This window comes from Chiloscyllium punctatum, chromosome 15 (genome assembly GCF_047496795.1).
Source record: "Chiloscyllium punctatum isolate Juve2018m chromosome 15, sChiPun1.3, whole genome shotgun sequence".
NCBI lineage: Eukaryota > Metazoa > Chordata > Chondrichthyes > Orectolobiformes > Hemiscylliidae > Chiloscyllium > Chiloscyllium punctatum.
The window spans coordinates 9,823,380-9,850,689 of record NC_092753.1 but is presented as its reverse complement, the minus strand read 5'-3'; the positions used below and the strand labels follow the sequence as shown (position 1 = coordinate 9,850,689).

The window sequence follows — 27,310 nt, the reverse complement described above, 5'->3', positions numbered from 1 at the left end:
TGCCAATATTAATTCGACTGGATTGTGATTGAATACTAGGCGAAAGTGGGTACTGCAGATGCTGGAGATTAGAGTCGAGAATGTCATGCTGGAAAAGCGCAGCAGGTCAGGCAGCATCAGGAACCCAATGCAGGGCTTTTTCCTGAAACGTTGATTTTCCTGCTCCTCGGATGCTGCCTGACCTGCTCTTCTTTCCCAGCAACCCCACTCTCGACTGTGACTGAATACTGCACAGTGCAAATGAAATAGCAAATGCGATCAAAATGGTTTTCGCAGCAACACCGGAATAACTTTGGCTGTCCCCTAGCAGATAGTCTTATCAAGACTGTTCTGTGTTTGGGTTTTTACCCAAGCTTCCATCTTGCTCGGGTCGCATCAAGCAAACACTGATTCTGAGCTTTCCAACCCCACGTCTCTCATCTGCACGGAAGTATGAGTGCAAGCAAGCTCCTTCTGAGCCTCTCTCAACTTCCCCTCACACCAGGGCTTCCCAGTTCTTTAGCACTCTCTCTAGGACGGGTCCTGACTCCAACACTAAGCTGCCTACAAACTCCCAGAATGTCTGAGTGATTTCGTTCTAATGCTCATCTCCTCATTGCTTCCTCTGCACTGAATTCTCTGCAGTTCAACTGCATTCACAGTGATGCAGCTAATTACTGCATTCAGCGTTGGCTTCTGTTCTTGTTTGTCTTCCATACTTCCTTTTCCAACATCCTGTAACCTCTGCACCCCTTCCCCCACCCCGAATTGTCCTAAGTAACTTACCTGAAACCTTGCAATAAACCCCTCCCATATTGCTGGGCAGAACTGAATGTTCTGGATAGTTTGAATCATTCAAATGTAGCATCCTTAGAACTGAACATACCCAAAGAGGGAGCACATGGTGTCCAGCAGTATCATGGATATCTTTTGAGAAAGGTGGGCAGCTCAAGATTTAGAGTGCATTATTTCCCCCTCCAACTCTATTTTAATTTAGATCACTCCTTCTCCTACCCTTCTCTGTTTTCTGTTGTCACATTGCCCCAGTATATAGTTCCTTTAATTGGTGAAGTAGGTGATTTTTATACACGGGTGGGGAATGGGTATTGCTGGCTGGCTAGTGTTTATTGCCCATCCCTAATTGCACTTGACCAGATGGTGGTGAGCTGCCTTCTTGAGCCACTGCAATCCACCTGCTTTAGGTAGATCCACAAAGCCCTTGGGAAGGGAATTCCAGGATTTTGTCCTAGCAACAGTGAAGGAACGGCGATATATTTCCAAGTCAGGATGGTGATTGACTTGAGGGGGTGGTGTTTCCATGTATCTGCTGCCCTTGTCCTTCTAGATGGAAGTGGCTGTGGGTTTGGAAGACGATGTCTAAGAATTTCTGCAGTGCATTTGTAGATAGTACACACTGCCGCTACTGAGCATCGATGGTGGAGGGAGTGGATGTGGTGCCAAATTGGAGGAGGTTTTATTTAATTTAAAAATGGATCTGTCTTAAAATAAGCTATGTTTACAGAGGCTGGAATGCATTATATGTGCCTTCAACACCATTTAGATTTAGCTCCTTCCCTGTTTTCTCCACCTTTTTTGTTTTGTTACTGTAGTACTGCCCCTGATGGGAGAGCTTGTAATTTGTTTGTTTAGTTGATTATTTGGGGGATTGGGTTTCTGGTGGGTCCGGCTGAAGTATCCATCAAATTGTCAGCGCACCGTGGAGGGGCTGGTCATTCACAACTGTCTGCCAGTCTTCCACAGGTACATTTGTATCTGTGTCGTCTTGGAGAGGGACAATGCACTGTCCATCAACACCCATGAAGCTTTTAGAGTGGGCACCACAGGGGAGCTGGAGTGCTTTATCTCCACCTTCAGTTCTATTTTGAGTTAGTTCCTCCACTTGTTTCCTCATTTTTCTTATTATTGTGACAGTGCCTACTGTTGGGCTGTAATTGTATTAGATATTCATTAACTAGTGATTTGGTGGTGGGTTTCTCAAAGTCAAAAAGAGCTGGGTTCTTCCCCAGCAGGGGGTTGGCATCTGGATAGGGAAAGGATCCAAAGGAGAAAGTTGTAAACTGGTCAGCACGGTGACTCAGTGGGTAGCACTGTCGCTTCACAGTGCCAGGAACCTAGGTACGATTCCAGCCTCAGGCGACTGTGTGGATTTTGCACATTCTCCCTGTGTCTGCATGGGTTTCCTCCAGTTTCCTCCCACAATCCAAAGTGAATTGCCATGCTAAATTGCTCATAGTGTCCAGGGATGTGTAGGCTTAGTCTGGGGAAATGTAGAGTAATAGGGGAATGAGTCTTAGTGGGGTAATCTTCAAAGGGTTGGTGTGGACATTTAGGCCTAATAGCCTGTTTCCACATTGTAGGGATTCTAGTCTACGGTGTTTGCATTAAATTATATGTTTAGACTAAAACTGGCAGTTCTTGGGTTGCAAATGGATTCCATTACAGAGTCTGTTTGTAAGTTGATTTATATGCAAGTTGGAACACAATGCAGGACAATGGAAAGCACCCAATCTTAAGTACAGGAAATAAGGTAATATGTCGGGTCTTTGAATTTTAAAATTGTGTACAGGATCGCATTTGTAAGAACGAGCATTCATAAGTTGGACTTTAACGAATCAGGGACACTCTGTAAATCTCTCAAAGGTCTTTTGCTGCCTAATTCAACATATTGGATATTCGACTGAAACAACCCTCAGCAATGTATGAAGCTTTGAACTGCCCTGAGATAGCCTAGCAAGCCATTCTGTTCGGGGTAATTAGGGATGGGCAACAAATGCTGGCCTTGCCAATGATGCCTGTTTCCTATGAACAAAAGGAAAAAGCGAGCAAGAAGGAAGAATGAAAACCTTTAATAACCTTGCCTTATTATTAGGAAAATATATGCACGAAAGAATAGCCAGAAAATTAAATTGCTCTGGCATGAAGGGTCCTCTGCATAAGCAAGATTTTCCAGTTTTCTCCTTTGGCACGTCTATCTCTCAATGCAGATATTTTCCTAATTTTAATGGACTTGTTGTAGAATTATTACATTTCACAAGGAGGCTGTTCAGCTTCTCGAGATCATGCTTCCTGCAAGGGTAGTTCAGTTAGTTCCACCTTTTCCTGTAACCCTGTCCAATTCAATCCAGTTCCCTTTTGAAAGGTAAAATTGAATTTGTTTGCACCAGGTTTCAGGTGCTGCACTCCAGATTTGAACCACTTACTGCCTTGAGAAAGAAAACACTTTACATGTTATGTTTGGTTTCTTCGCAAGACAGATGACACCAAATTGAAGGTGTAGTGGGCAGCAAAGAAGGTTACAATGGGATCTTTATCAGATGAGCCAATGGGCTGAGGTGTGGCAGATGGAGTTTAATTTAGATAAATGCGAGGTGCTGCATTTTGGGAAAGCAACTCTTAGCAGAATTTATATCCTTAATGGTAAGGACCTAGGGAGTGTTGCTGAATAAAGAGACCTTGAATTGCAGGTTCATAGCTCCTTAGAAAGTAGAGTTGCAAGTAGATAGGATAGTGAAGAAGGCATTTGGTATGCTTTCCTTTATTGGTCAGAGTACTGAGTACAGGAGTTCAGAGGTCATGTTGCAGCTGTACAGGACATTGGTTAGGCCACTGTTGGAATATTGCATGCAATTCTGGTCTCCTTCTGATCGGAAAGATGTTGTACAACCTGAAAGGGTTCAGAAAAGATTTACAAAGATGTTACCAGGATTGGGGGATTTGAGCTATAGGGAGAGGTTGAATAGGCTGGGGTTGTTTTCCCTGGAGCATCGGAGACTAAGAGGTGACCTTATATAGGTTTGCAAAATTATGAGGGGCATGGATAGGGTAAATAGCCAAAGTCTTTTCCCTGGGATTGGGGAGTCCAGAACTAGAGGGCATAGGTATAGGGTGAGAGGGGAAAGACATAAAAGAGACCTGAGGGGCAACATTTTAATGTGCTGCCAGAGGATGTGGTGGAGGCTGATACAATTGCAACATTTAAAAGGCATCTGGATGGGTATATGAATAGGAAGGGTTTGGAGGGATTTGGGCCAGGTGCTGGCAGGTGGGACGAGATTGGGTTGGGGTATCTGGTGGGCATGGACAAGCTGGACTGAAGGGTCTGTTTCCATGCTGTACATCTCTATGACTCTCTGACTCTATAAGCATTTTAAATCTGTCTCTTCTGGTTCTTCTACCCTCCACTAAGAGGAATGTGCCTCTTCTCATCTAAATTCCTCATGAGTTTGAACACCTCCACCAAATCTCCTCTCACCTTTCCCAAAGAAGAACAGCTCCAATGTCTCCAATTTATTCTTTGAACTAAATTCCCTCACCGCTGGAACCAAATATATGCCAAATTTGTAACCACTCATGCCTTCAACAAATGTAACTGCCAGACATTCAATCCCTTTCTCAAAATCTTTGCTGTTGCCTCATTTTTTGACAGGCAATTTGTCCCATCCTGCCAACCCACAAATGTCTCCCTTACTCCTTATCTCTGTTTCATGTTAGCTAACCAATCTTTTATCTATTTGACCCCCTACACTACAAGCTTTTATTTTGTGTGGTAACATTTGATACATCACCTTGTCAAATGCTTCTGGAACTCCCAGAAAACCTACCCTAGGGTGGGTGTCATGGTGGCTCTGTGGTTAGCACTGCTGCCTCACAGTGCCAGGGACTTAGGTTCAATCCCACCCTCCGATAACTGTCTGTGTGGAGTTTGCACATTCTCCCTGTGTTTCCGTGGGTTTCCTCTGGCTGCTCCAGTTTTGTCCCACAGTTCAAAAATGCGCAAGTTGGGTGGATTGGTCATGCTAAATTGCCCATAGTGTCTAGGGATGTGTAGATTAGGTGGATTAGCCGTGGGAAATGCAGTACAGGAATAGGGTAGGGGGTGGGATGCTCTTTAGTCAGTCAATGTGCACTTGATGGGCAAATGGCCTATTTCCACACTGGAGGGACTCTATGATTCTGTCACATCTATAGGCTGCTCATTATCCACTTTGACTCTGCCTGATCGTTTTATGATTTTCCAATTACCTGCTATAATCTTCTAAATAATAGATTGTAGCATTTTCCTCATGACACGTGTTATTATATAATAACTGGCCTGTAGCTTCTTATAGAATACCTTTGGATTTCTCTTGATGTTATCTGCCAGTTTCTTCTCAGACTTTTCACTTCCTCTGAACTGTGTACGTTAAGCCTTGTTCTCATTATCGACTTGACATAGTTTCATTTGCACCCTTCTTCATTTTGCCTCATGTGTCATCCAGGGGGCTCTCACTTTTTATGCACCATCTTATTCAGTTTAGCTCACCTATCTTTGATTCCAATTTATCCAGGACAGTTCCCAATTCACTGAAATTGTCCCTCTATCAGTTGAGATTTTTTTTACTCTAGATTGCTCTTTGTCCTTTTCCATTGCTAATCTCAACATTTCGTCATTGTTTACCAAATGTTTTCCAACTGACATTTAATCCACTTATTTAGATCAGAGTGGTGCTGGAAAAGCACAGCAGGTCAGGCAGCATCCGAGAAGCAGGAAAATCGATGTTTCGGGCAAAAGCCCTTCATCAGGAATGGAGGCTGGGAGCCTCCAGGGTGGAGAGATAAATGGGGGAGGGGGGTGGGGGTGCTGGGGAGAAGGAAGCAAAGAGTACAATAGGTAAATGGTGGTGAGGATGGAGATGATAGGTTAGGGTGAAGGGTGGAGCGGATAGTTGGGAAGGGAAATTGGCAGGTAGGACAGGTCATGAGGACAGTGCTGAGCTGGAAGGTTGGAACTGAGGTAAGGTAGGGGGAGGGGTAGTGAGAAAACTGGTGTACTCCACATTGATGCCCTGGGGTTGAAGTGTTCCGAGGCGGAAGATGAAGCTTTCTTCCTCCAGGCGTTGGGTGGTGAGGGAACGGCGTTGGAGGAGGTCCAGGACCTCCACGTCCTCAGCTGAGTGGGATGGGGGAGTTGAAATGTTGGGCCATGGGGCAATGTGGTTGATTGGTGCGGGTGTCTCGGAGATGTTCCTTGAAGCGCTCTGCGAGGAGGCGCCCAGTCTCCCCAACGTAGAGGACTCTGCATCGGGAGCAACGGATACAATAAATGACATTGGTGGATGTGCAGGTAAACCTTTGATGGATGAGAAAGGCTCCTTTGGGGCCTTGGATGGTGGTGAGGGAGGAGGTATGGGCACAAGTTTTGTAATTCCTGCGGTGGCAGGGGAGGGTGCCAGGAGGGGAGGGTGGTTTGTTGGGGGGGGCATGGACCTGACCAGGTAGTCACGGAGGATGGCATTTTTGCAAGAGGTAGGGTGGGAAGAGGTGTAATCCAGGTAGCTGTGGGAGTCGGTGGGTTTGTAAAAAATGTCAGTGTCAAGTCGGTTGTCATTAATGGAGATGGAGAGGTCCAGGAAGGGGAGGGAGGTGTCAGAGATGGTCCAGGTGAATTTAAGGTTGGGGTGGAATGTGTTGGTGAAGTTGATGAACTGCTCAACCTCCTCGTGGGAGCACGAGGTAATCCACTTGGTTCACCCGGACCAAATCCAACATTTTCCCCTCCCTCGCTGAGCTGGAAGTTCTCCCTAATAGACTTCAGAAATTCTTCTCTTTCTTTGCCTTTACACATTTCCCAGTTTATTTTAAAATAATTGAAGCCCCCTGTTGTAATTACTGTCTTAATTCTGGCACCTTTTGTAATTTCCCTGCAAATTTGTTCCTGTATATCTATCACATTAGTTAATGGCATATAGAAAATAGCAGTAGTGAAAGTGATACCCCTATCATTTCTTAATATGAACCAAATAGATCCTGCTCCTCAGTGCTGTAATATTCTCATTAAACAATACTCACATGTCTCTTCTCTGCTGAACATTTTGTATCCAGGAATATTTCATGTGTAGTCCTGCCCTTTTGTGAATGTCCACATCATATTCCCATGTGGCTATTTGCATTTGCAACTCACCACACTTACTTACCTTGCATTGTGTGTTTACGTGCATGCACTGTGAATTGGAATTGGACTTTACTTTGTTTCCAATGCGGCCTTCGGTGACCTCTGTCTCCCATGCAGTTCACAGATTGCCAAAGTACTACTCAAAAGTTGCATGCCAAATTTGAAAAAACTGCTTGTGCAGAGGAGGATTAAACAAAAAAAGGCTTTTGTTTTTATGGCACTTGTCATGACCATTGGACACCTCAAAGTGCTATACAACTACTGAAATACACTTTAAAGTACAGTCACTTTTGTAATATGGAAAACGTGACAGCCAATTCGCATACAACTAACCCCCCACAAACAGCAAAGTGATAACAATCAGATAACCTGTTATTGGGATGTTGATTAAGAATTAATTATTGACCACAGCCCCACAGTTACCTCCCCTGCTGTTCTTCAGTAATGGGCCTTGGGATTTCTTGTATGCTGTTGAGTTGGCAGATGGGCTTATAGTTTAATGTCTCATCCAAAAGACAGTCCAATACGGGCAATTTTTCATGTTGAAGACTTTATTTTTAAAACTCCATTTTCAAAGGAAAAGTGCTCCCTACTTAGTTTTCTAGTAAGAAACTGCTACCAATTTTTGTTTGGAGGAGCCGGTGTTGGACTGGGGTGTACAAAGTTAAAAATCACACAACACCAGGTTATAGTCCAACAGGTTTATTTGGAAGTACTAGATTTCTGAGCACTGCTTCTTCATGAGGTGGTGGTGAAGCAGGATCATAAGACACAGAATTTATAGCAAAAGATTACAATGTCATGCAGCTGAAATGATAGATTGAACAAACCTAAATTAAATCTTTCATCTTCTAGAATGGGTTTGCTAGTTTCAGTTCTTTGATATGTAAACCCAGAACTTCTTTTAAGTCACATTCTCAAGATAATTTAAGGTTTTATAACAAAAGGTACCATCTCAGCTCAGACAATGCATTAAAGGTGCAAGGTTAAAGTCTGTCTGTGTCCCAATCATGAGTCAGACTGGTTCTATTTCTAAAGTGGAATTTACAAAATATTACATGGATTGACTGCCTGTAGGTTATGCATTTTTTGAGCAAAATAGAATGTATTTGCAAATATGATTCTGCAAATGCAAATTCACCCCATAAACCTATGTGTGTGTGCATGCAGGAGAGAGAGCCAGAATGAGTGTGTGTGTTAGTGTGAGTGCATGTGAGAGAGTGTATGCTTGTGTGTGTGCAAGCTTGGTAAAGTATGTGTGTGACTGTGATGAGGTATAAGCCTGTGAGAGGGTGTGTGCATGTGTGTGAGTGTGGAGGGGTGTATGTGTGTATGTGGAAGAGAGAGCTTGTGTATTAGAGAGGGTCTGTGTGAGCAATCACTTCCCTAGCTTCCCACAAAGGTCTAGTGTAAACCTTATCTACCTTTATGCATTTTAGGACTTCCAGCACCTCCTCCTTTGTAATATGGACCTTTTTCAAGACATTGCTATTTAGTTCACCACGTTCTATATTTTTCATACTTTTCTCCACAGTAAACATTAATGCAAAATAATTATTTCGCATCTCTCCCATCTCCTGTGGTTCCACATGTAGGCAGCCTTGCTGATCTAGGATACACCCGATCAGGTCCTGGGGATTTATCCACTTTTATGCATTTCAAGACATCCATCACTTATTCCTCAGTAATATGTACATTTTCCAAGATGTTACCATCTATTTCCCTACATTCTATATCTTCCATGTGCTTCTCCACAGTAAACACTGATGCAAAATATTCATTTAGTATCTCCTCCATCTCCTGCGGCCCCACATAAAGGCCGCCTTGCTGATCTTTGAGGAGGGCAGGTGAGTACTGCAGATGCTGGAGATCAGAGCTAAGAGTGTGGGCTTTTGCCTGAAACATCAATTTTCCTGCTTCTCTGATGCTGCCTGACCTGCTGTGCTTTTCCAGCACCACACTCTTGATCTTTGAGGGGCTCTATTCTCTCTCTAGTTACCCTTTTGTCCTTAATGTATTTGTAAAATCCCTTTGGATTCTCCTTAACCCTATTTGCCAAAGCTATCTCATGTCCCCCTTTTGCTCTCCAGATTTTCCTCTTAAGTATACTCTTGCTGCCTTTATATTCTTCTAAGGATTCACTCAATCTATCCTGTCTATACCTTACATATGCTTCCTTCTTTTTCTTAACCAAACCCTCAATTTCTTTAGTCATCCAGCATTCCCTATACCTACCAGCCTTCCCTTTCACCCCAACAGGAATATACTTTCTCTGGATTCTTGTTATCTCATTTCTGAAGGCTTCCCATTTTCCAGCTGTCCCTTTACCTGCAAACATCTGTCCCCAATCAGCTTTTGAAAGTTCTTGCCTAATACTGTTAAAATTAGCCTTTCTCCAATTTAGAACTTCAACTTTTAGATCTGGTCTATCCTTCTCCATCACTATTTTAAAACTAATAGAATTATAGTTGCTGGCCCCGAAGTGCTCCCCCACTGACACCTCAGTCACCTGTCCTGCCTTATTTCCCAAGAGTAGGTCAAGTTTTGCACCTTCTCTAGTAGGTACATCCACATATTGAATCAGAAAATTTTCTTGTACACACTTAACAAATTCCTCTCCATCTAAACCCTTAACACTCTGGCAGTCCCAGTCTATGTTTGGAATGTTAAAATCCCCTACCATAACCACCGTATTATCCTTACGGATACCGAAATCTCTTTAGAAATTTGTTTCTCAATTTCTCTCTGACTATTAGGGGATCTATAATACAATCCCAATAAGATGATCATCCCTTTCTTATTTCTCAGTTCCACCCAAATAACTTCCCCGGATGTATTTCCGGGAATATCCTCCCTCAGTACAGCTGTAATGCTATCCCTTAACAAAAATGCCACTCTACCTCCTCTCTTGCCTCCCTTTCTGTAGCATTTGTATCCTGGAACATTAAGCTGCCAGTCCTGCCCATCCCAGAGCCACATTTCTGTAATTGCTATGATATCCCAGACCCATTTTCCTAACTATGCCCTGAGTTCATCTGCCTTCCCTGTTAGGCCTCTTGCATTGAAATAAATGCAGTTTAATTTATCAGTCCTACCTTGTTCTCTGCTTTGTTCCTTCCTGCCTTGAATGGTTGACTCTCTTCTGTTCTCAACTGTACCTGTCTCAAACTGATCTCTTTCCTCACTACCTCCTTGGGTCCCAACCTCCAAACCCTCCCAACACCCCGTGTTAATTGCATGTTAATTAAACGGCAATTGCTTGGTGACACTTCTTGTCAGGATCCCATGCAAAAACATCAATTAGGCCTCCGTGAATCATCTATTCTGGGGCAGGTTGATGAGCTCCATTGGCTGGGAGGCTGGTTTGTGATGCCAACAGTATGGGTTCAATTCCTGCAGCAGCTGAGGTGACCGTGAAGGACTTTCTCTCTCAACCTTTCCCCTCACCTGAAATGTGGTGACCCTCAGGTTAAACCACTATGAGTCATCTTGGTCTTGAGTCATGGAGTCATACAGCATGGAAACAAACCCTTTGGGCCAACCAGTCCATGCCAAACATAGCCCCAAAATAAACTAGTGCCACTGCCTATACTTGGCCCATTTCCTACTCATATACTTATCCAAATGTCTTTTAAATGTCATAACTGTATCTGCCTCTATCACTTCCACCAGAAGTTTATTCCACACACAAACAAATGTGTAAAAAAAACTGCCCTGTTTAATCTCTCACCTTAAAAATATGCCCTTAGTCTTGTAATCTCCCACCCGAGGGAAAAGACACCTGTCATTCACCTTATCTATACCTCTCATGGTTTAATAAACCTCTATAATGTACAGTGCTCCAGTGAAAAAAGTCCCAGCTTCTCCCGATAACTCAAACCCCCTATTCCCAGCAACATCCTGATAAGTCTCTTCTAAGCCCTCTCCAGCTTAATGATATCTTTCATATAACAGGGTGACCAGAACTAGACACAGTATTCCAAAAGAGGCCCTCAGCAATGTCTCTAATGAGAGAACAGCTTGATGGTCTGAAAACACCATGGCAATTTTACCATTTTCTAATATAATACACTCCAGGTGTGAATTTTAGATTTGTCCTCTTCCACTTGGCATAATCTCTGCTGTTTTTAAAACATAAACATATTTTCATATGTATAAGTCAATTCAAGATTTCAAAAATGTTCCAAATCAGATATACAATAAACTCTGAATTGAAAATTACTTAATTCAAATTGTAAGTACTAAATTCCACATGTATATGTGTGCTAAGTTCAAATAATTGAATAATTCAATTTTAATGAGGGCAATACCACTTGGAGTTATAGGGTGTTGATTATAAGCTACCCTATGCAAATGGGGAGCTAGTAATATACAAAGAACATCAGAGTAGTTGTAAGTAAACATTTCTATTGATACTCTTGAGAAGAGATGAGTTTATTCAAATCGTTTGGACAATATAGTGTAGAATCTCACTCACAGCAGCCGTAGCTTCTTCACAAGTTGGTTTTATGAAGGAAGCTGGAAGTAAAAAGCCATATGTCCCAGTGTCGCGAAGTTCAAAGGTAAATGAATATTTGATGCCCAAGTCATAAGCCCAGTCATCTGAACATCCACTGGATAAATCTGTTACAATGATGAGAGGGAGATTTAGAAATCTATTTTGATTTGCTAGCCATTGTTACTTAAACACTCTCCCAAAAGATGTGACAAGTCGATAAATTAATCCAGTGAGTCGTTGAGCCATACAGATTCCAATTTCAGCTCCATGCCTGGGTTGAATCAACCAAGCTCAGCCACAGCACCAATGAAGACTTTACGATTGACCTTTTCTATTGTTCAAGAGCTGGAAAGGCTGGTTTATATTCTAGTTCCTGCTTGCCTGCCCACAGAAGTGCAGGTATATGAAAGTGATGTCAATATTTGACTTGTCTGTGACTCCCTCTGTCACGTCTAACAAACCAAATTAATTTTTTGAGGAAGCTGCTAAATTAGCAGATGGGCACGTTGAAGGATGTGGTTTGTATTGACATCTGAAGGCATTCAAAAAAGTAACATGTAAACAATTGTTAACAAAAGGCACATGGAAGCAATGGCAAAATATTGGTTTAGTAGATTGGTTAGGCAGTAGAAAACATGGAGTAGGGATAATGCATACGTACTCATTAAGTGACTGTGGTGTCACAGAATGATCTTTACTGTGTTTATAGATAATAAAATAAAGAGCCGTATATCCTTGTTTGTCTGACATGATGATTGGTAGTATAGTAATTAATATAGATGGAAGCACAAACCAAAGAGACATTGATAGGTCAAGTCAAAGGGCAAAATACAACTAGCTGTATGAACTATTTTTGGTTGTGATATACTCATGCACCAGACAACTAACTGCACAGATCACTACTGACTCTATAACTAACTAAATACATCAACACTGACTCTGTAACTAACTACAGATCACCACTGACTGTAACTAACTACACACACATCAACACTGACACTGGAACTAATTCCATCCATCACCTCTGACTCTGTTACTAACCACATACTGGATTAGTGGTGCTGGAAGAGCACAGTTCAGGCAGCATCCAACGAGCAGCGAAATCACAAACATCAATACCAACTCTGGAGTGAGTTGGGATACAGGTAATAGACAAACACAAGTTTCTGTAGCCAGGAATATGTTGGAATAGTCAAACCTAGAAGGTGCAAAGATAATTGCTGTGGTGGGGGTTTGGTGGGAAGACTTGATGAGCTAGGGAACAGAGTTTGTGGCACTGATCAAAGAAAATGTCTTCAGCCTCAGTCATATGTAGCCAGAGGAAATTCCTGCTCAACCAGAAAGGCAAGATTGGAACTGGCCATTTGAGAAATTAGACAATGAAGAGGTCAGGGAGAGGTCATTTAGGATGTTGTCAGCGTAAATGTGTCACCTGATGTAATGTTTACAGTTGCTGTCCCTGAGGAGCAGCAAGTAAATGAGAAATAGGATGGGGGCCAAGGATAGATCCTTGGGTGGGGTGGGGTGATGTCACTGAGAGCAGGATGAACAAAGATTCTCTGTCAAGACCAGATAGACACTGCCTCTGTGTCGAGCCACTTAATTGGAAAAGTTGGAATCTGGCAGATTTATTCTTCCATTAGAAAACTTGCCAGCTTCTGTTGGACTTGCACTTAAATCTAATGTTTCTCTCTTGAAAGCAAAAATACATTACAGCCGCTTCAAGTAATAAATAGTCACAATCTTATTTTGATTGATAGTCATCGATGAAATCTTTGCAAACTTTGGTTTTTTAAGGTTATTGAGGGATTTAATGACTGTAAATCTGAATTTCTTCTGTCTTGCATCATTTAAATGATCAATAACTTTGATCTGATTTTCTGTTCCCTCTGCGATAAAGTAATGATAGAGTTCAGACATTAATTAAATGCTCAGTACCAATAATTTATCCATTCTCTTAAGACAGAGATTTACTCTGGAAAGGTCCATTCTGTTAGAGATTTTAAACAGCTTTCCCGCTATGTTTCCTTGCACACAGTTAGTGTCACTTTTAAAAGAACTGCCAAAACTCTTAAAGTGGCCAAAGGTGAATACCAGATCTCCAGCGTCTACAGTTCTTTGCTTTATGTAAAAGGTTAAAAATGTCTTTCTCAGTCAGCATTTTCTACACAGCACCTGACATTCACTGAAAAGCAGGAGCTACATACAATGTTTGGCTGGTCTAATAATGTCTGTTTTGTGCCACCTATTTGAGATGAATTTCTACCCCCATGTGTTTAAGGCAACTGGCAAAAGATCCCAGGTCAACATGAGGGAAAGTGCACGCTGGGCCAAATAGGCTGTCTCTCTGTGCTATATCATTCTGAGTGGAAACCAATTTTTGTCTTAAAGAACTTTTAATTGCCCGACTGCCATAATATCTGCCTTGCGATCTGATTTCCTCAATCTCCCTAATTTTAAAAATTGAACAGTCATACTCACAGATTGTTTTTGCTGAGTTTCCAAAACTGTAGCTGGTGCCATGTACTGACCTGACGGCAGTGACTGCCTTCCATGCTATATAATTCTGGAGAACAGAGAAATTCTGGATGTTAGTTCACCCACACAGTTTTACACAATTGGGCTACAATTTCACATGCGTCCACGTGTATACAACATCATGTGGATATTTGAGTAAATCGCTTACCAATTCATTATGATCCTTAGATTTAGAAAATTTGTAGGAATATGGAAACATGACCATTTGAGAGTATGAATGTATTGAAATGTAGCTTATGATGTGATCTGATCTCTTCCTGATGAAGGCAGCTACAGCTTTCACCTCTGGTTCAGACTCGGGATAACGTCCACAATATGTTTCACTGCATGGGTCATTTGATGCTCCAGGGCCTGGACATGAAAATAGCCGAAATGAACATAGGATGCACACTAACCATAGAATTCCTGTTCATGTTAAAAATGCTAATAAATGAAGGACAGTGTATAGAGATTCCTGCACCATCTTAAATCAGTTGCAGACATTTGCTGTTTAACATGTAGAGTGATAAGAAAATTCTTGTACGAAATATCTGTTGTTTTATGAAAATATTGTATCGATTTTCATGAGTTGATTCTCTTAGTAGTGCAGATTGCTCAGCATTTTATGGTACCATGTGCTCTCAATAATCAGGGGAATGAACTCTACTAAGTGACGCTGAATGTTTTAGGGGTGTGAATTTGACACACAAACAAATGATCATATGCCAGAGGTTCTCCTGTGGATTTGCTGATCAGTGACCTTTCTTCATAACCAACATGTTTTGGATTTTTCACTTCTGAAGAAGGGTCACTGACTGGAAACATTAGCTCTGTTTCTCCCTCCAACAGATGCTGCCAGACCTGCTGTGTTTCTCCAGCAATGAAAGCCAGTTGGAGGGAGGAATACGGGGGTCTGCTATAAGTTGTGTGGTTCAGGGTTCTGGATGTGTTGAGGGTGGGATAGGCTGGAGGAATGTCGCGTCCTGTGGCAAGGAATGGATAGCCAATCCCCAGGAGGGAATTATAATCCCAGAAGTGTCAGGTCAGGGTCTGGAGGAGATGTGTTTAGCAGTGTGTGAAGTAAATACTGGGTCAGTTTAATAGTTATTTGGGAGGTAATCTGTGTACCTAATACTTTATTGACCGTGTAATTATTTTACTTAATCCTGTCAGAATCATCCAAAGTCTCCAATTTTTTTGCTGATTTTCAGTAGGTTCCATGCAAAGTGAAACTGCCTGCAGAAACATTCAATTTCCTGAGCGATTTTCTCAGAATGTGTGACATAATCTGCAAGTTCCCTCCAAGCCACCCACCATCCTGAGATGGAAACGTAAAACCATTCCTTCACCGTCGCTGGATCAAAAGTTTGGAAGTCCCTCCTCAGGGGATTGTGGGTAAACTTACAGCATGTGAACTGCAGCGGTTCAAGAAGGCAGCTCACCACCACCTTCTCAAGGGGCAACTAGGGATGGGCAATAAATGCTGGGCCCAGCCATAACACCCACATCACATAAATGAATAAAAAGAAACACAATCTATACTGGAATAGCAACTGTTGGCTAAAGGAAAAGTTTGATTATTTTCTCCCAGTACTTATTTGTGTTCCTTTTGATCTTCTGATTATTTCAGCATCTATTTGCTTTCTTCTTCCAGTAAGTAATCTGTTATAACTTCCTGTATTATATTTTGTGTCATTATTTCTCTCAGTACTACACATTCTCTCTTTCAGATCTCTTCTCTCCCAATATTCTCTTTGCTATTTATTTCTGTAATTTCTTGTCTTTGTCGCTCAGAGTTTTATCAGTCCACTCAATGGTGGTCCCTCATAGACGAAGATGATTCCCTTCCACTCTCAGGGTGTCTGTACAGACAAACGGGGCAACTGTAGGCCCTATTACACTTGGGAAAGGATGGGCATTGGTATGGTAGCGCGCTCCTTTCACTATTCGCATCTGGCTTCTGCTTTTTCCCGATGGCAAGTCTCGAGGTGCTGGATGCCTTCCCAGATGCTCCTCCTCCGCTTTGGATGGTCTTGGGCCAGTGATTCCCAGGTGTCTGTGGGAATGCTGCACTTCCCCAGTGAGGCCTTGAGGATATCCCTGAAGCACTTCCTCTGTCCACTTGGGGCTTGCCTGCTGCTTCAGAGCTGGGAGCAGAGCACCTGCTTGGGGAGTCTCATGTCGGTCATGGGGACGATGTGCCCAGCCCAATGCTGACTAGGGTGGTCATTGCCTCAATGCTGGCGACGTTGGCTTGGGCGAGGACACTGATGTTGGTGCATCTTTCTTCCCAGCAGACGTGCAGGATCTCATGCAGGCAGCATTGGTGGTACTGCTTCAGGGCCTTGAGGTATGTTCTCTACAACTACGGGCACAACAGGCTGGGCTGACGTAAACTAATCACTTACTAACGTCTCTGTTCATATATGTATCCTGATCAACTAAACTGTTGGACCTGATCAGCGATATATTAATAGATTTGAACATGAGCTTTTGGGTCACTGACTCATTAGCACAAAGTTAAAAATCACACAACACCAGGTTATAGTCCAACAGGTTTAAGTGGAAGCACTAGCTTTCGGAGCGCCGCTCCTTCATCAGACTCCGAAAGCTAGTGTGCTTCCAATTAAACCTGTTGGACTATAACCTGGTGTTGTGTGATTTTTAACTTTGTACACCCCAGTCCAACACCGGCATCTCCAAATCATCATTAGCACAAAGTCAATGGCGATGAATCACCAAACGTTGCTCTGTAGGAACAATGGGTAGCTAAGAAGGCAAATGGACCTTTGTCCCTCATTGCTAAAGGGATTCAGTTTAAAAGCAGGGAGATTATGTTGCAGCTGTACAGGGTGCTGGTGTACTGTATACATTTTTGGACTCCTTACTTGAGAGAGGATGTACTGGCACTAGAGCGGGTGCAGAGGAGGTTCACCAGGTTGATTTCGGAGTTGAGGGGGTTGGCTTATGAGGAGAGACTGAGTAGACTGGGATTATATTCATTGGAATTTAGAAGAATGGGGGGGATGTTATAGAAACATATAAAATGATGAAGGGAATAGATAAGATAGAAATAGAAAGGATGTTTCTACTGGCGGGTGAAACTAGATCATAGCCTCAAGATTAGAGGGAGCAGACTTAGGACTGAACTGAGAAGGACCTTCTTCACCCACAGGGTTGTACATCTATGGAATTCCCTGCCCAGTGAAGTAGTCAATGCTACTTCAGTAAATGTTTTTACAACTAAGATAGATAATTTTTTAAATAGTAAAGAAATTAAAGGATACAGTGAGCAGGTGGGTAAGTGGAGCCGAGTCCACAAAAAGATCAGCCATGATCTTATTGAACGGTGGAGCAGGCTCGAAGGGCCAGACGGCCTACTCCTGCTCCTAGTTCGTATGTTTGTTTGAAATCCAACAAAGCCACCTGAGGGATTGCATAGATAAGAACCAGAGATTTCTTGCTCAGTGCTGAGAGTTTTGGATAAGATACAGCTTTATTTTGACTCTTACTCAACCCTAATCTTTTTAACCCCATGTTCAATTTTCTGGCCAGTGCAATCATCAATTACCAATGACATCATAGCGGCCAATTAAGCATAATCTTCTGTAACAAGTGCTTCCCCTCCTTTATATGATGAAGTCATTTTTATTCTCTAGCAAGTGTTTTCTCAAAAAAAGGTTTGCTATTTGCACTGGACGACCACGATTCATGGCTCCATTTCCTGCTGCTCTACATCAGAAGTGACAATTGTTCCAGAGATTGGGAACTGCTTCTTTCAATTCTCGTCAATTGATTAGATTAGATTCCCAACAGTACGGAAACAGTCCCAGCAGTGTGGAAATAGTCCCTTCAGCCCAACAAGTCCACACTGACCCTCCAAAGAATAACCCACCCACACCCATTCCCCTACATTTACCCCTGACTAATTCAGTTAACCCTCACATCTTTGGATTATGGGAGGAAACCCACGCAGACATGGGGAGAATGTACAAACTCCACACAGACAGTCGCCCGAGGCAAGAACCAAACCGGGATCCCTGGCACTGTGAGGCGCTAACCACTGAGCCACCTTGCCACCCCTTAGTAAAGTCAGTAGTAAATAGCAAAGTCAGCCTCGTATACAGTGAATTTGAAACTTCCTGGGTGTTTTTATTGATTGCCAATTCTTTGTCTGCTGCATTTCATTAATAAAATCTGTTGCTTTGGCATGTTTAACCTGGTTTCGATCATACCTGACTGGGTAAATAATTGTCTCCTTCCGACTTGTTGTCAGAATACAGAGAGTAGTTTCACTTACCACTACAAGCAGCAGACTGTGCACACACCTGAAACTGGTTACACGGACTTCCTGGCAATGTCACTTTAATTCTTACGAAGGTGGAAACAAATTACTCAAAGTAAACGTGAGAAGAAACACTTGGATTAAGCTTTGTGCTTTGAAATCTTTAGATAGCTCACCACACCAGCTCGCATCCCAGTTCCGGTTCAGGTCCGTTCCTACACATTGATCCCCATTATATTTGGACCGGTTCTTCCTCCAGAAGCGGGTCTGAAATATTCAATTCACAACATTTTGTTTTGTCGTAGAGTCATACAGCGCAGAAACAGACTCTTCGGTCCAACCTCGTCCATGCCAACCAAACGTCCCAAGCTAAACTGATCCCATTTGCCAGCGTTTGGCGGATGTCCCTCTAAACCTTTCCTATTCATGTACGTCTCAAAATGTCTTTTAGATGTTGTACCAAACCTGCATTGACCACTTCCTCTGGCTGTTCATTCCACATAAGAACCACCTTCTGTGTGAAAAAGTTGCCCCTCAGGTCCCTTTCAAATCTTTCCCTTCTCACCTTAAAATTATGCCCTCTAGTTTTGAACTCTCCAATCCTAGGGAAAAGAGCTTTGCTCTTCAACTTATCAATATCCCTCATGATTTTATAAACCACCGCAAGGTCATCCTTCAATCCCCTACGCTCCAGTGAAAAAAAGTCCCAGCCTCTCCCTTTAAGCTCAAATCTTCCAGCCCCAGGTCCTGGTAAATCTTTTCAGCTCCCTTTCCAATTTAATATCCTTCCTATAGTAGGGTGGCCAGGACTGTGCTCAGTACTCCAAAAGGCCTCACCAACATCCAAGTCCAAGATAGGGGATTATGTTTTAACATAGCCTCAGTGGAGGCTGTGGTGTCATGGTAATGTCACTGGATTGGTAATTCAGCAACCCAGGTGCATGTTCTGGGGATATGGTATCAAATGGGTTCCCACCCTGGCCTAATGGTGAAATTTGAGTAAAAATCTGGAACTAAAACCCAGTGTAATGGCAACCATTGTTGTAAAAACCTGTCTGGTTCACTAATGTCTCTTGAACCAAGGAAATTTTAAAAATAATTCACTCAAGGGCACGGGCATCACTGCCCAGGTCAGCATTTATGGCCCATCCCTAATTTCCCAGAGGGCAGTTAAGAGTCAACCACATTGCTGTGGGTCTGGAGTCACATGTAGGCTAGACCAGGTAAGGATGGCAGTTTCCTGTTCTAAAGGGCATTAGTGAACCAGATGGGTTTTTCCGACAGTCATTTCATAGTCTTCATTAGATTCCTAGTTCCAGATATTTGTTGAATTCAAAACCCATTATCTGCCATGGCAGGATTGAACCCAGGTTCCCAGAACATTACCATGGTCTCTGAAATAATAGTCCAGTAGTAATGCCACGAGGCCATCACCTTCCCATCTGCTGTCTTTTTTCTGGACAGGCATATAAGTGAGTCCAGATTCACAGGAATGCGGTTGCCTCTTAACTGTCCTCTGGACAACAAAGGAGGAAGTGAGTACTACAGATGCTGGAGATCAGAGTTGAGATTGTGTGGTGCTGGAAAAGCACAACAGGTCAGGCCGCATCTGTGGAGCAGGAAAATCGAAGTTTCGGGCAAAATCCCTTAATCAGGAACGAGGCTTGTGGGTCGGGACTGAGAGATAAATGGGAGGGAGGTGGGTTTGGGGGGAAGGTAGCTGACAATGAGATAGGTAGATGAAGATGAGGGAGAAGGTGATAGGTCAGAGAGGAGGATGGAGTGGATAGATGGGAAAGACGATGGATCGATCAAGAGGGTGGTGCAGAGTTGGAGGCTTGGGAATGGAATAATATGGGGGGAGGGGAAATGAGGAAACTGTTGAAATCCACATTGATCCCATGTGGTTGCAGGGTCCCACGGTGGAATATGAGGCGTTCCTTCTCTCAGCCTCAACCCACAAGCTTCATTCCGATGAAGGGCTTATGCCTGAAATGTCAATTCTCCTGCCCCTCAGATACTGCCTGACCTGCTGTGCTTTTTCCAGCACCACATTCTTGACTCTGGACAACAAATGCTGGTTTAGCCAGTGATGTCCACATCCCATGGTTCCATAAAAAAAAATGGAGTATGACTATGTTGACCTGGGAAACATAGGCAAACAAAGATTTATCTTCCCCATTGGATTTTATAAAATACCCAAGACTACAGAGAAGCAGATTCCCAGTGTCATGGCTTTTGTTGGAGTGATGCCCTGGAAATCAAGTCTTGCTATTTTCAAATGATTGGAGTTATGACAAATGTAAAAGATTTAGGTGGTATAGTGGGCAGTGAAGAAGGTTATCTCAGAATATACTAGGATCTTGATAATAGGATAGGATCTGGGCCAATGGGCAGGGGTGTGGCATATGGAATTTAATTTAGATAAATGTGAGGCATTTTGGTAAAGCAAATCAGGGCAGGACTCATACACTTAACGTTAGGGCTTGGTGACTATGCCTAACAAGAAGACTTAGGGATGCAGGTACAGAGTTCCTTGAATACAGAGTGGCAGATAGACAGGACGGTGAGGAAAACACTTGGCATGCTTGCCTTCATTAGTCAGAACATTCAGTCTAGGAGTTGGGATGCCATGTTGTGGCTGCACAGGATATCGGTGAGGCTACTTTTCAAACACTGTGGACAATTCTGGTCACCCTTCTATAGGAAGGATGTCGTTAAACTTGAGAAGGTATCCTTCTCTAATGATGAATCTGTATGAATTCAATCACAACACCAAAGGCCTTGCAAAGATATTGCCAGTTGAGTTCCTTTTATATATATATATGTTTTCCATAGGAAAACCAACCCTGAGCAGTTTTCTTTGACAAAGTAAAATGCTGGAGATGTTGCAGTAATACTATAAAATGATGCAGATCAGGTTGCATCTGTAGAGAGAGAAACAGAGCTAATGTCAAAGGGCCAATGACCTTTTGTTAAGTGGCTCACTGAGCAGATTTCTATTTGCTTCAAATTATTTTTGACTTAAAAGACTCAAAAAAAAGAGATTGTAGGGTTCAATCATTACAATAATTATTTCTTTCACTCAAGAAAACCTTGGAATTGGATTTTCTCCATGTTTGATCTGGATAACTAAGTTTAATTGAAGTCTGAAGGCCACATGTTAAAAAAAAAGTTGCAACTGACTGAGAAGGGTTAAAAAAGGGTGGAGCTGTGACTCCCTCCACATCTGGTAGAAACACCCTTCACTGGTAGGCTTTCTTAAACACTCCCCTTATCCTTATCAGAACTGCATGTAGATTTAAGATGAGACAATTATGAGAAAAACATTCATTTAATCACGTGTTTCTCTTCATAGAGTTACTCCGAATGCAGTTATCACATTAAATCTAAAGTTAACGATGAACTCAAAAACTTACAGTTGTCCATGTGTACTCATAGCCATCAACGTTCCAGACGGGGAGAACATATATTTCGAACGATTTCAGAATGTTAGTGAGGACCGTGTTCTGTGCAGTGACAAGCTAAAACATGACAGATTCAACACTTTAACTTTTGTTACCCTCCCAAAAGACCATTAACTGAAACCAGAGACAGGTATAAAAGGCTCGAATCTATTTAGGATGTGCAAGGAATATAGGCTGCGATAGAATTGTGCAAACTGTTCGACTCGTTTAACCAATTTACTAACGGTAGAAGCTTGTTTTAATTCCACATGAATATCTCATATTTACAGGTAAGTATTTGTTTCTTAGAATATCTCTGTTGGTTCACATCTGTGATCTTGTGATCTTCTGAGATAGTGTATTCCACGTTCTCAAAACGTTTTGTGTGGAAAAATAGTTTTGCATTTATTTTTAACAAATCTGAGGAGCTTTGCAAGGCAGGAATGTGGCGGGAGGGGATGTCAACAGTGGGTTCTACTCACCCATTTAACACTCATAGCCAAGGTACAGCAGATGCTGTTTAATTTAGATAAATGTGAGGCGTTGCATTTTGGTGAGGCAAATCAGGGCAGGACTAATACAGTTAATGTTAGGGCTTGGGGATAGATAGTCATGACTCTATCTGTCTTGGTCTCCCAAATGCTTAATGTTTCCCCTGGAGTGTAGGAAGCTGAGGGGTGACCTTTATAGAGGTTTATAAAATCATGAAGGGCATAGATAAGGTGAATAGCTTTTTCCCCAGGGTAAGGGAGTCCAAAACAAAAGGGCATAGGTCTAAGGAGAGAGGGGCAAGATTTAAAAGGGACCTGAGGGACAACTTCTTCGTACAGAAGGCGGTGTGTATATGGAGCTAGCTGACACAGGAAGTGTTCAGGTGGGTACAGTTACAACATTTAAATGATATTTGGACAGGCACATGTGTATGAAAGGTTTGGAGAAGTACGGGTCAATCACAGGGAAATCGGATTAGTTCAGTTTAGGAAACGTGGTCAGCATGGACTCGTTAGGCCAAAGGCGAAAGTGAGGACTGCAGATGCTGGAGATTAGAGTCGAGAGTGTGGTGCTGGAAAAGCACAGCAGGTCAGGCAGCATCCAAGGAGCAGGAGAGTCAATGATTCAGGCAAAAGCTCTTCACCAGGAATAAGGCTAAAGGGCCTGTTTCCATGCTGTAAGACTCTAGATCACTGAACTAACCTGTCGGTCGGAGTTTGGGAAGACTGTACCTTACAAAGAGGGAGAACTCTAAGAGATTATAAATTGATCAGACGAAACTAATAAATATCTGCACTGACAGCCCAGGGAAGAGCTGCTGGTTCCCAACAATATTGTTTCTCACCTTACAGCTGAGCACTTTGTATATGCATGAGACAAAGTGGGCCCTGTATCACAGAATAGAATCCCTACAGTGTGGAAACAGGCCCTCTGAAGAGCAACCCACCCAGACCCACGTCCCTACCCCATTATCCTATATTTACCCCTGCCAAATGCACCTAACCTATGCATCCCTGAACACTATGGGGCAATTTAGCAAGGCCAATTCACCTGACCTGCACATCCTTTGGATTGTGGGAGGAAACCGGAGCACCCAGAGGAAACCCACGCAGACACAGGGAGAATGTGCAAACTCCACACAGGCAGTCGCCCGAGGCTGGAATCGAACCTGGGTCCTTGGTGCTATGAGGCAGCAGTGCTAACCACTGAGCCACTGTACCACCCCATAGCAAATGCCACCCAAGATTCTCTCTCCATGAAGATTGTCTCTTCAGCTGCACAATTTCAACAAATTGTGGGATCTTAAGGAACCTTGAATTGTTTACACTTACATCGGAAGATTCACTGGCGTCTCAAGAGCACTCAGGAATGTGACCAGTGACTGCCACTGTGTTACTGGCTTCACTGTGTGCTCAGTACAGAGGAACCTCCATTATCCGAACTTCAGATTATCTGAACAAGATCGTAAGGTCCCGATGCTTGGCTAAACTGTGTTATCCGGCATTCGATATCCAAACATTTGTTTATCCAAACAAAATACTCCCTGCCCATGACATTCGGATAATCAAGATTCTTCTGTAAATTGTAGGGTTTCCTATTCCAGTGGGATATATTCCTGAAGGTAGTGTTTAGATTAGATTCCCTACAGTGTGGAAACAGGCCCTACGGCCCAACCAGTCCACACCAACCCTCCGAAGAGTAACCCACCCAGACCTATTTCCCCCTGACTAATGTACCTAACACTACGGGCAATTTAGCATGGCCAATTCACCCTGACCCGCACATCTTTGGACTGTGGGAGGAAACCGGAGCGCCCGGAGGAAACCCACGCAGACACAGGGAGAATGTGCAAACTCCACACAGATAGTCGCCCGAGGCTGGAATCGAACCTAGGGCCCTGGTGCTGTGAGGCAGCAGTGCTAACCACCGAGCCACCATATCTCCTGACTTCCTGCCTCTAATTGCCCTATCTCCACATTTTCCCCATTGACCCCCCCACCCATAATAGTGACACATCACCTTTCCATGCTGAATGGAAAGGGAACAAACTCTTCAGACGAGTGCTTTTCCCTGGGGTGGGGGAGTCCAGAACTACAGGGAATAGGTTCAGAAGAGGGGAAAGATATAAAAGGGAACTAAGGGGCACCTTTTTCACACAGAGGATGGTGCGTGTAAGGAGTGAGCTGCCAGATGAAGTGATGGAGGCTGGTACAATTGCAACATTTAAAAGGCATCTGGATGGGTATATGATTAGGAAGGGTTTGGAGGGATATGGGTCAAGTGTTGGCAAATGGGACCAGATTAGGTTTGGATATCTGGCCAACTTGTTTCTGTGCTGTACATCTCAATGACTCTATGACTCCATGCTTGATTTTTTTTCCCCTGCTGCCAGGCAAGTAGGCTTTTGAGCAAAGCATCATTATTTCTATCAGCAGTAAACAAAAGTATTCACCACCTTTTTTTTCAAAACAAATCTCAATTCTTCATGGGCTTTCCCCAGGGTTTCTCATAGCAGTTGTCTGGAGATAATTTCTAATTCATAGAGACTTGGTTTTTACTGAGTTGTGGTGGGGGAATAACAGGCCTGTGTTTGTATATAATCTGAAAGCCGTTTTTGTTTTTGCATATAATCTGTTTATTATAGAGTCATAGAGATGTACCCAATGGAAACAGACCCTTCGGTCCAACCCGTCCATGCCGACCAGATATCCCAACCCAATCTAGTCCCACATGTCAGCACTTGGTCCATATTCCTCCAAACCCTTCCTATTCATATACCCATCCAGATGCATTTCAAATATTGCAATTGTACCAGCCTCCACCACTTCCTCTGGCAGCTCATTCCATACACGTACCACCCTCTGCGTGAAAAAGTTTCCCCTTAGGTCTCTTTTATATCTTTCCCCTCTCACCCTAAACCTATACCCTCTAGTTCTGCAGTCCCCAACCCCAGGGCAAAGACTTTATCTATTTATCCTATCCATGCCCCTCGTGATTTTATAAACCTCTATAAGGTCACCCCTCAGCTATTAGGGCTTTTCCACAATAAGGCCAGAAGGAAAAACATTGTGAATGAAGCATACTGGCCTGACTTTCTGATTATTAAATTAGATCACGTAGGATTCAGGGAGAGCTAGTCAATTGGATACAAAATTGACTTGAAGGTAGGAGGCAGGTGGAAGGTTTTTTTTTTGGCCTGGAGTCCTTTGACCAGCGATGTTCTGCAGGGATCGGTGGTTGGTCCACTGCTGTTTTTCATTTACATAGACAATTTGGATGTGAATAAAAGAGGCGTGGTTAGTAAGTTTGTGGATGACACCAAAATTGGTGGTATACCGGCCCGCGAATTAGGCTAAGAGTACAACGGGATTTTGATCAGATGGGCCAATGGGCTGAGGAGTAGCAGATGAAGTTTAATTTCGATAGATGCAAGGTGTTGCATTTTGGTAAGGCCAATCAGGGCAAGAATCACCCAGTTAATGATAGTGCACTGGGGAATGTTGTCGAATAGAGAGACCTGGGGGTTCAGGTCCATAGTTCCTTAAAAGTGGAGTCGCAGGTAGACAGGGTGGTGAAGAAGGCATTTTGCACATTTGCCTTCATTGGTCAGAGCACTGAATATAGGCATTGAGACATCATGTTGTGGCTGTACAGAATATTCATGAGGCCACTTATGGAGTACTGTGCACAATTCTGGTCACCCTGCTATAGAAAGGTTATTCTTAAATTAGAAAGGATGCGGAAAAGATTTACAAGGATGTTATTGGGACAGGAGGGTTTGAATTATAAGGAAAGGTTAGATAGGCTGGGACCTTTTTCCCTGGAGTGTAGGAGGTTGACGGGTTACCTTATAGAGGTTTATAAAATCATGAGGGATAAGCTGAATAGCAAAGATCTTTTCCCCAGAGTGGGGGAGTTTAAAACTAGAGGGCATAGGTTTGAGGTGAGAGGAGAAAGATTTAAAAGAGACCTGAGGGGCAACATTTTCATGCAGAGGGTGGTGCATATACGGAATGAACTGGCAGAAGAAGTGATGGATGCAGGTACAGTTATGACATTTAGAAGACATTTCGACAGGTACATGAATGGGGAAGGTTTAGAGGGATATGGGCCAAATGCAGGCAAAGTGGACTAGTTTAATTTGGAAAACAGCATGGATGAGTTGGGCCGAAGGGTCTATTTCCATGCTGTAGGACTGTTGTTTGTACACCAGTGCTCCAGTACAACCAGTACGTTCAATTCCAAATATTACTGTTTTTTTTTAACTAGATTTTTCCCTCTGTGTGGGTTCGAGTCCCTCCTGCTCCAGACAAATGTTGTAATACGTTTGTACACATTCATTAAAAATGTATAATCTGCAATTAATAAAACTCACATATTGTACGAACCACTGGCAGAAGGCAGGCGATATCCATTCACGGGCATGGATGCCACAATCAATCCACAATGCACCCCTTGGTGAGGCGGTGCCATTGAAAACCTGGGCACAGAAGCGCAGCAACAAGATAAGGGTCTGGCCATTCTTTCAAGTGGGAAAAAAGGGGCACAAACAAAATAGAAGAAAGCCTTTACCTTTAGCACATAAATTAGTCGCTTCTCAGATGAAGATCCAATAAGTATTTTTTGAATGACAGATGGGTACGCTTTCGTAATTTGTGACATCCACAAATAAATCTGGAAAAAGTATCAAAATAGAAAGGCAAGGAATTAATATGATTTTGATGATCACACGGGGCCTAGGTAAATGAGATGTTGGACATTGATAAGAGTGAGTGGTATTCACTTCCTGAATGCATTGGTAATGTTAATCTTTTTCCAATGTCACAGAGATGGAAACAGACCCTACGGTCCAACTCGTCCACGCTGACCAAATGTCCCAACCCAATCTAGTCCCATGTGCCAGCACTTCACCCATATCCCTCCAAACCCTTCCTATTCATATACCCATCCAGACGCCTTTTAAACGTTGTAATTGTACCAGTCTCCACCACTTCCTTTGGCAGCTCATTCCATACACGTACCACCTTCTGCGTGAAAAAGTTGCCCTTTAGGTCCCTTTTATATCTTTCCCCTCTCACCCTAAACCTATGCCCCCTAGTTCTGGGCTCTCCCAATCCAGGGAAAAGACTTTGTCTATTTAC

General features: G+C 43.0%; 1 protein-coding gene across 1 annotated transcript in view; it reads right to left on the bottom strand.

Moving 5' to 3' along the window:
- Positions 1-7,617: 7,617 nt before the first annotated feature.
- The window catches only part of cpb2 (carboxypeptidase B2 (plasma)), a 32,224-nt gene continuing 12,531 nt past the window's right edge, over positions 7,618-27,310 (bottom strand). The window contains exons 5-11 of the mRNA XM_072584623.1: positions 26,742-26,843; positions 26,545-26,649; positions 21,651-21,755; positions 18,408-18,498; positions 14,116-14,318; positions 13,911-13,995; positions 7,618-11,554 (exon numbers count right to left, since the gene is read on the bottom strand). Of these exons, the coding sequence (XP_072440724.1) occupies positions 11,370-11,554; positions 13,911-13,995; positions 14,116-14,318; positions 18,408-18,498; positions 21,651-21,755; positions 26,545-26,649; positions 26,742-26,843 (876 nt within the window). The 3' untranslated portion in view covers positions 7,618-11,369. The remainder of the gene's footprint in view (positions 11,555-13,910; positions 13,996-14,115; positions 14,319-18,407; positions 18,499-21,650; positions 21,756-26,544; positions 26,650-26,741; positions 26,844-27,310) is intronic.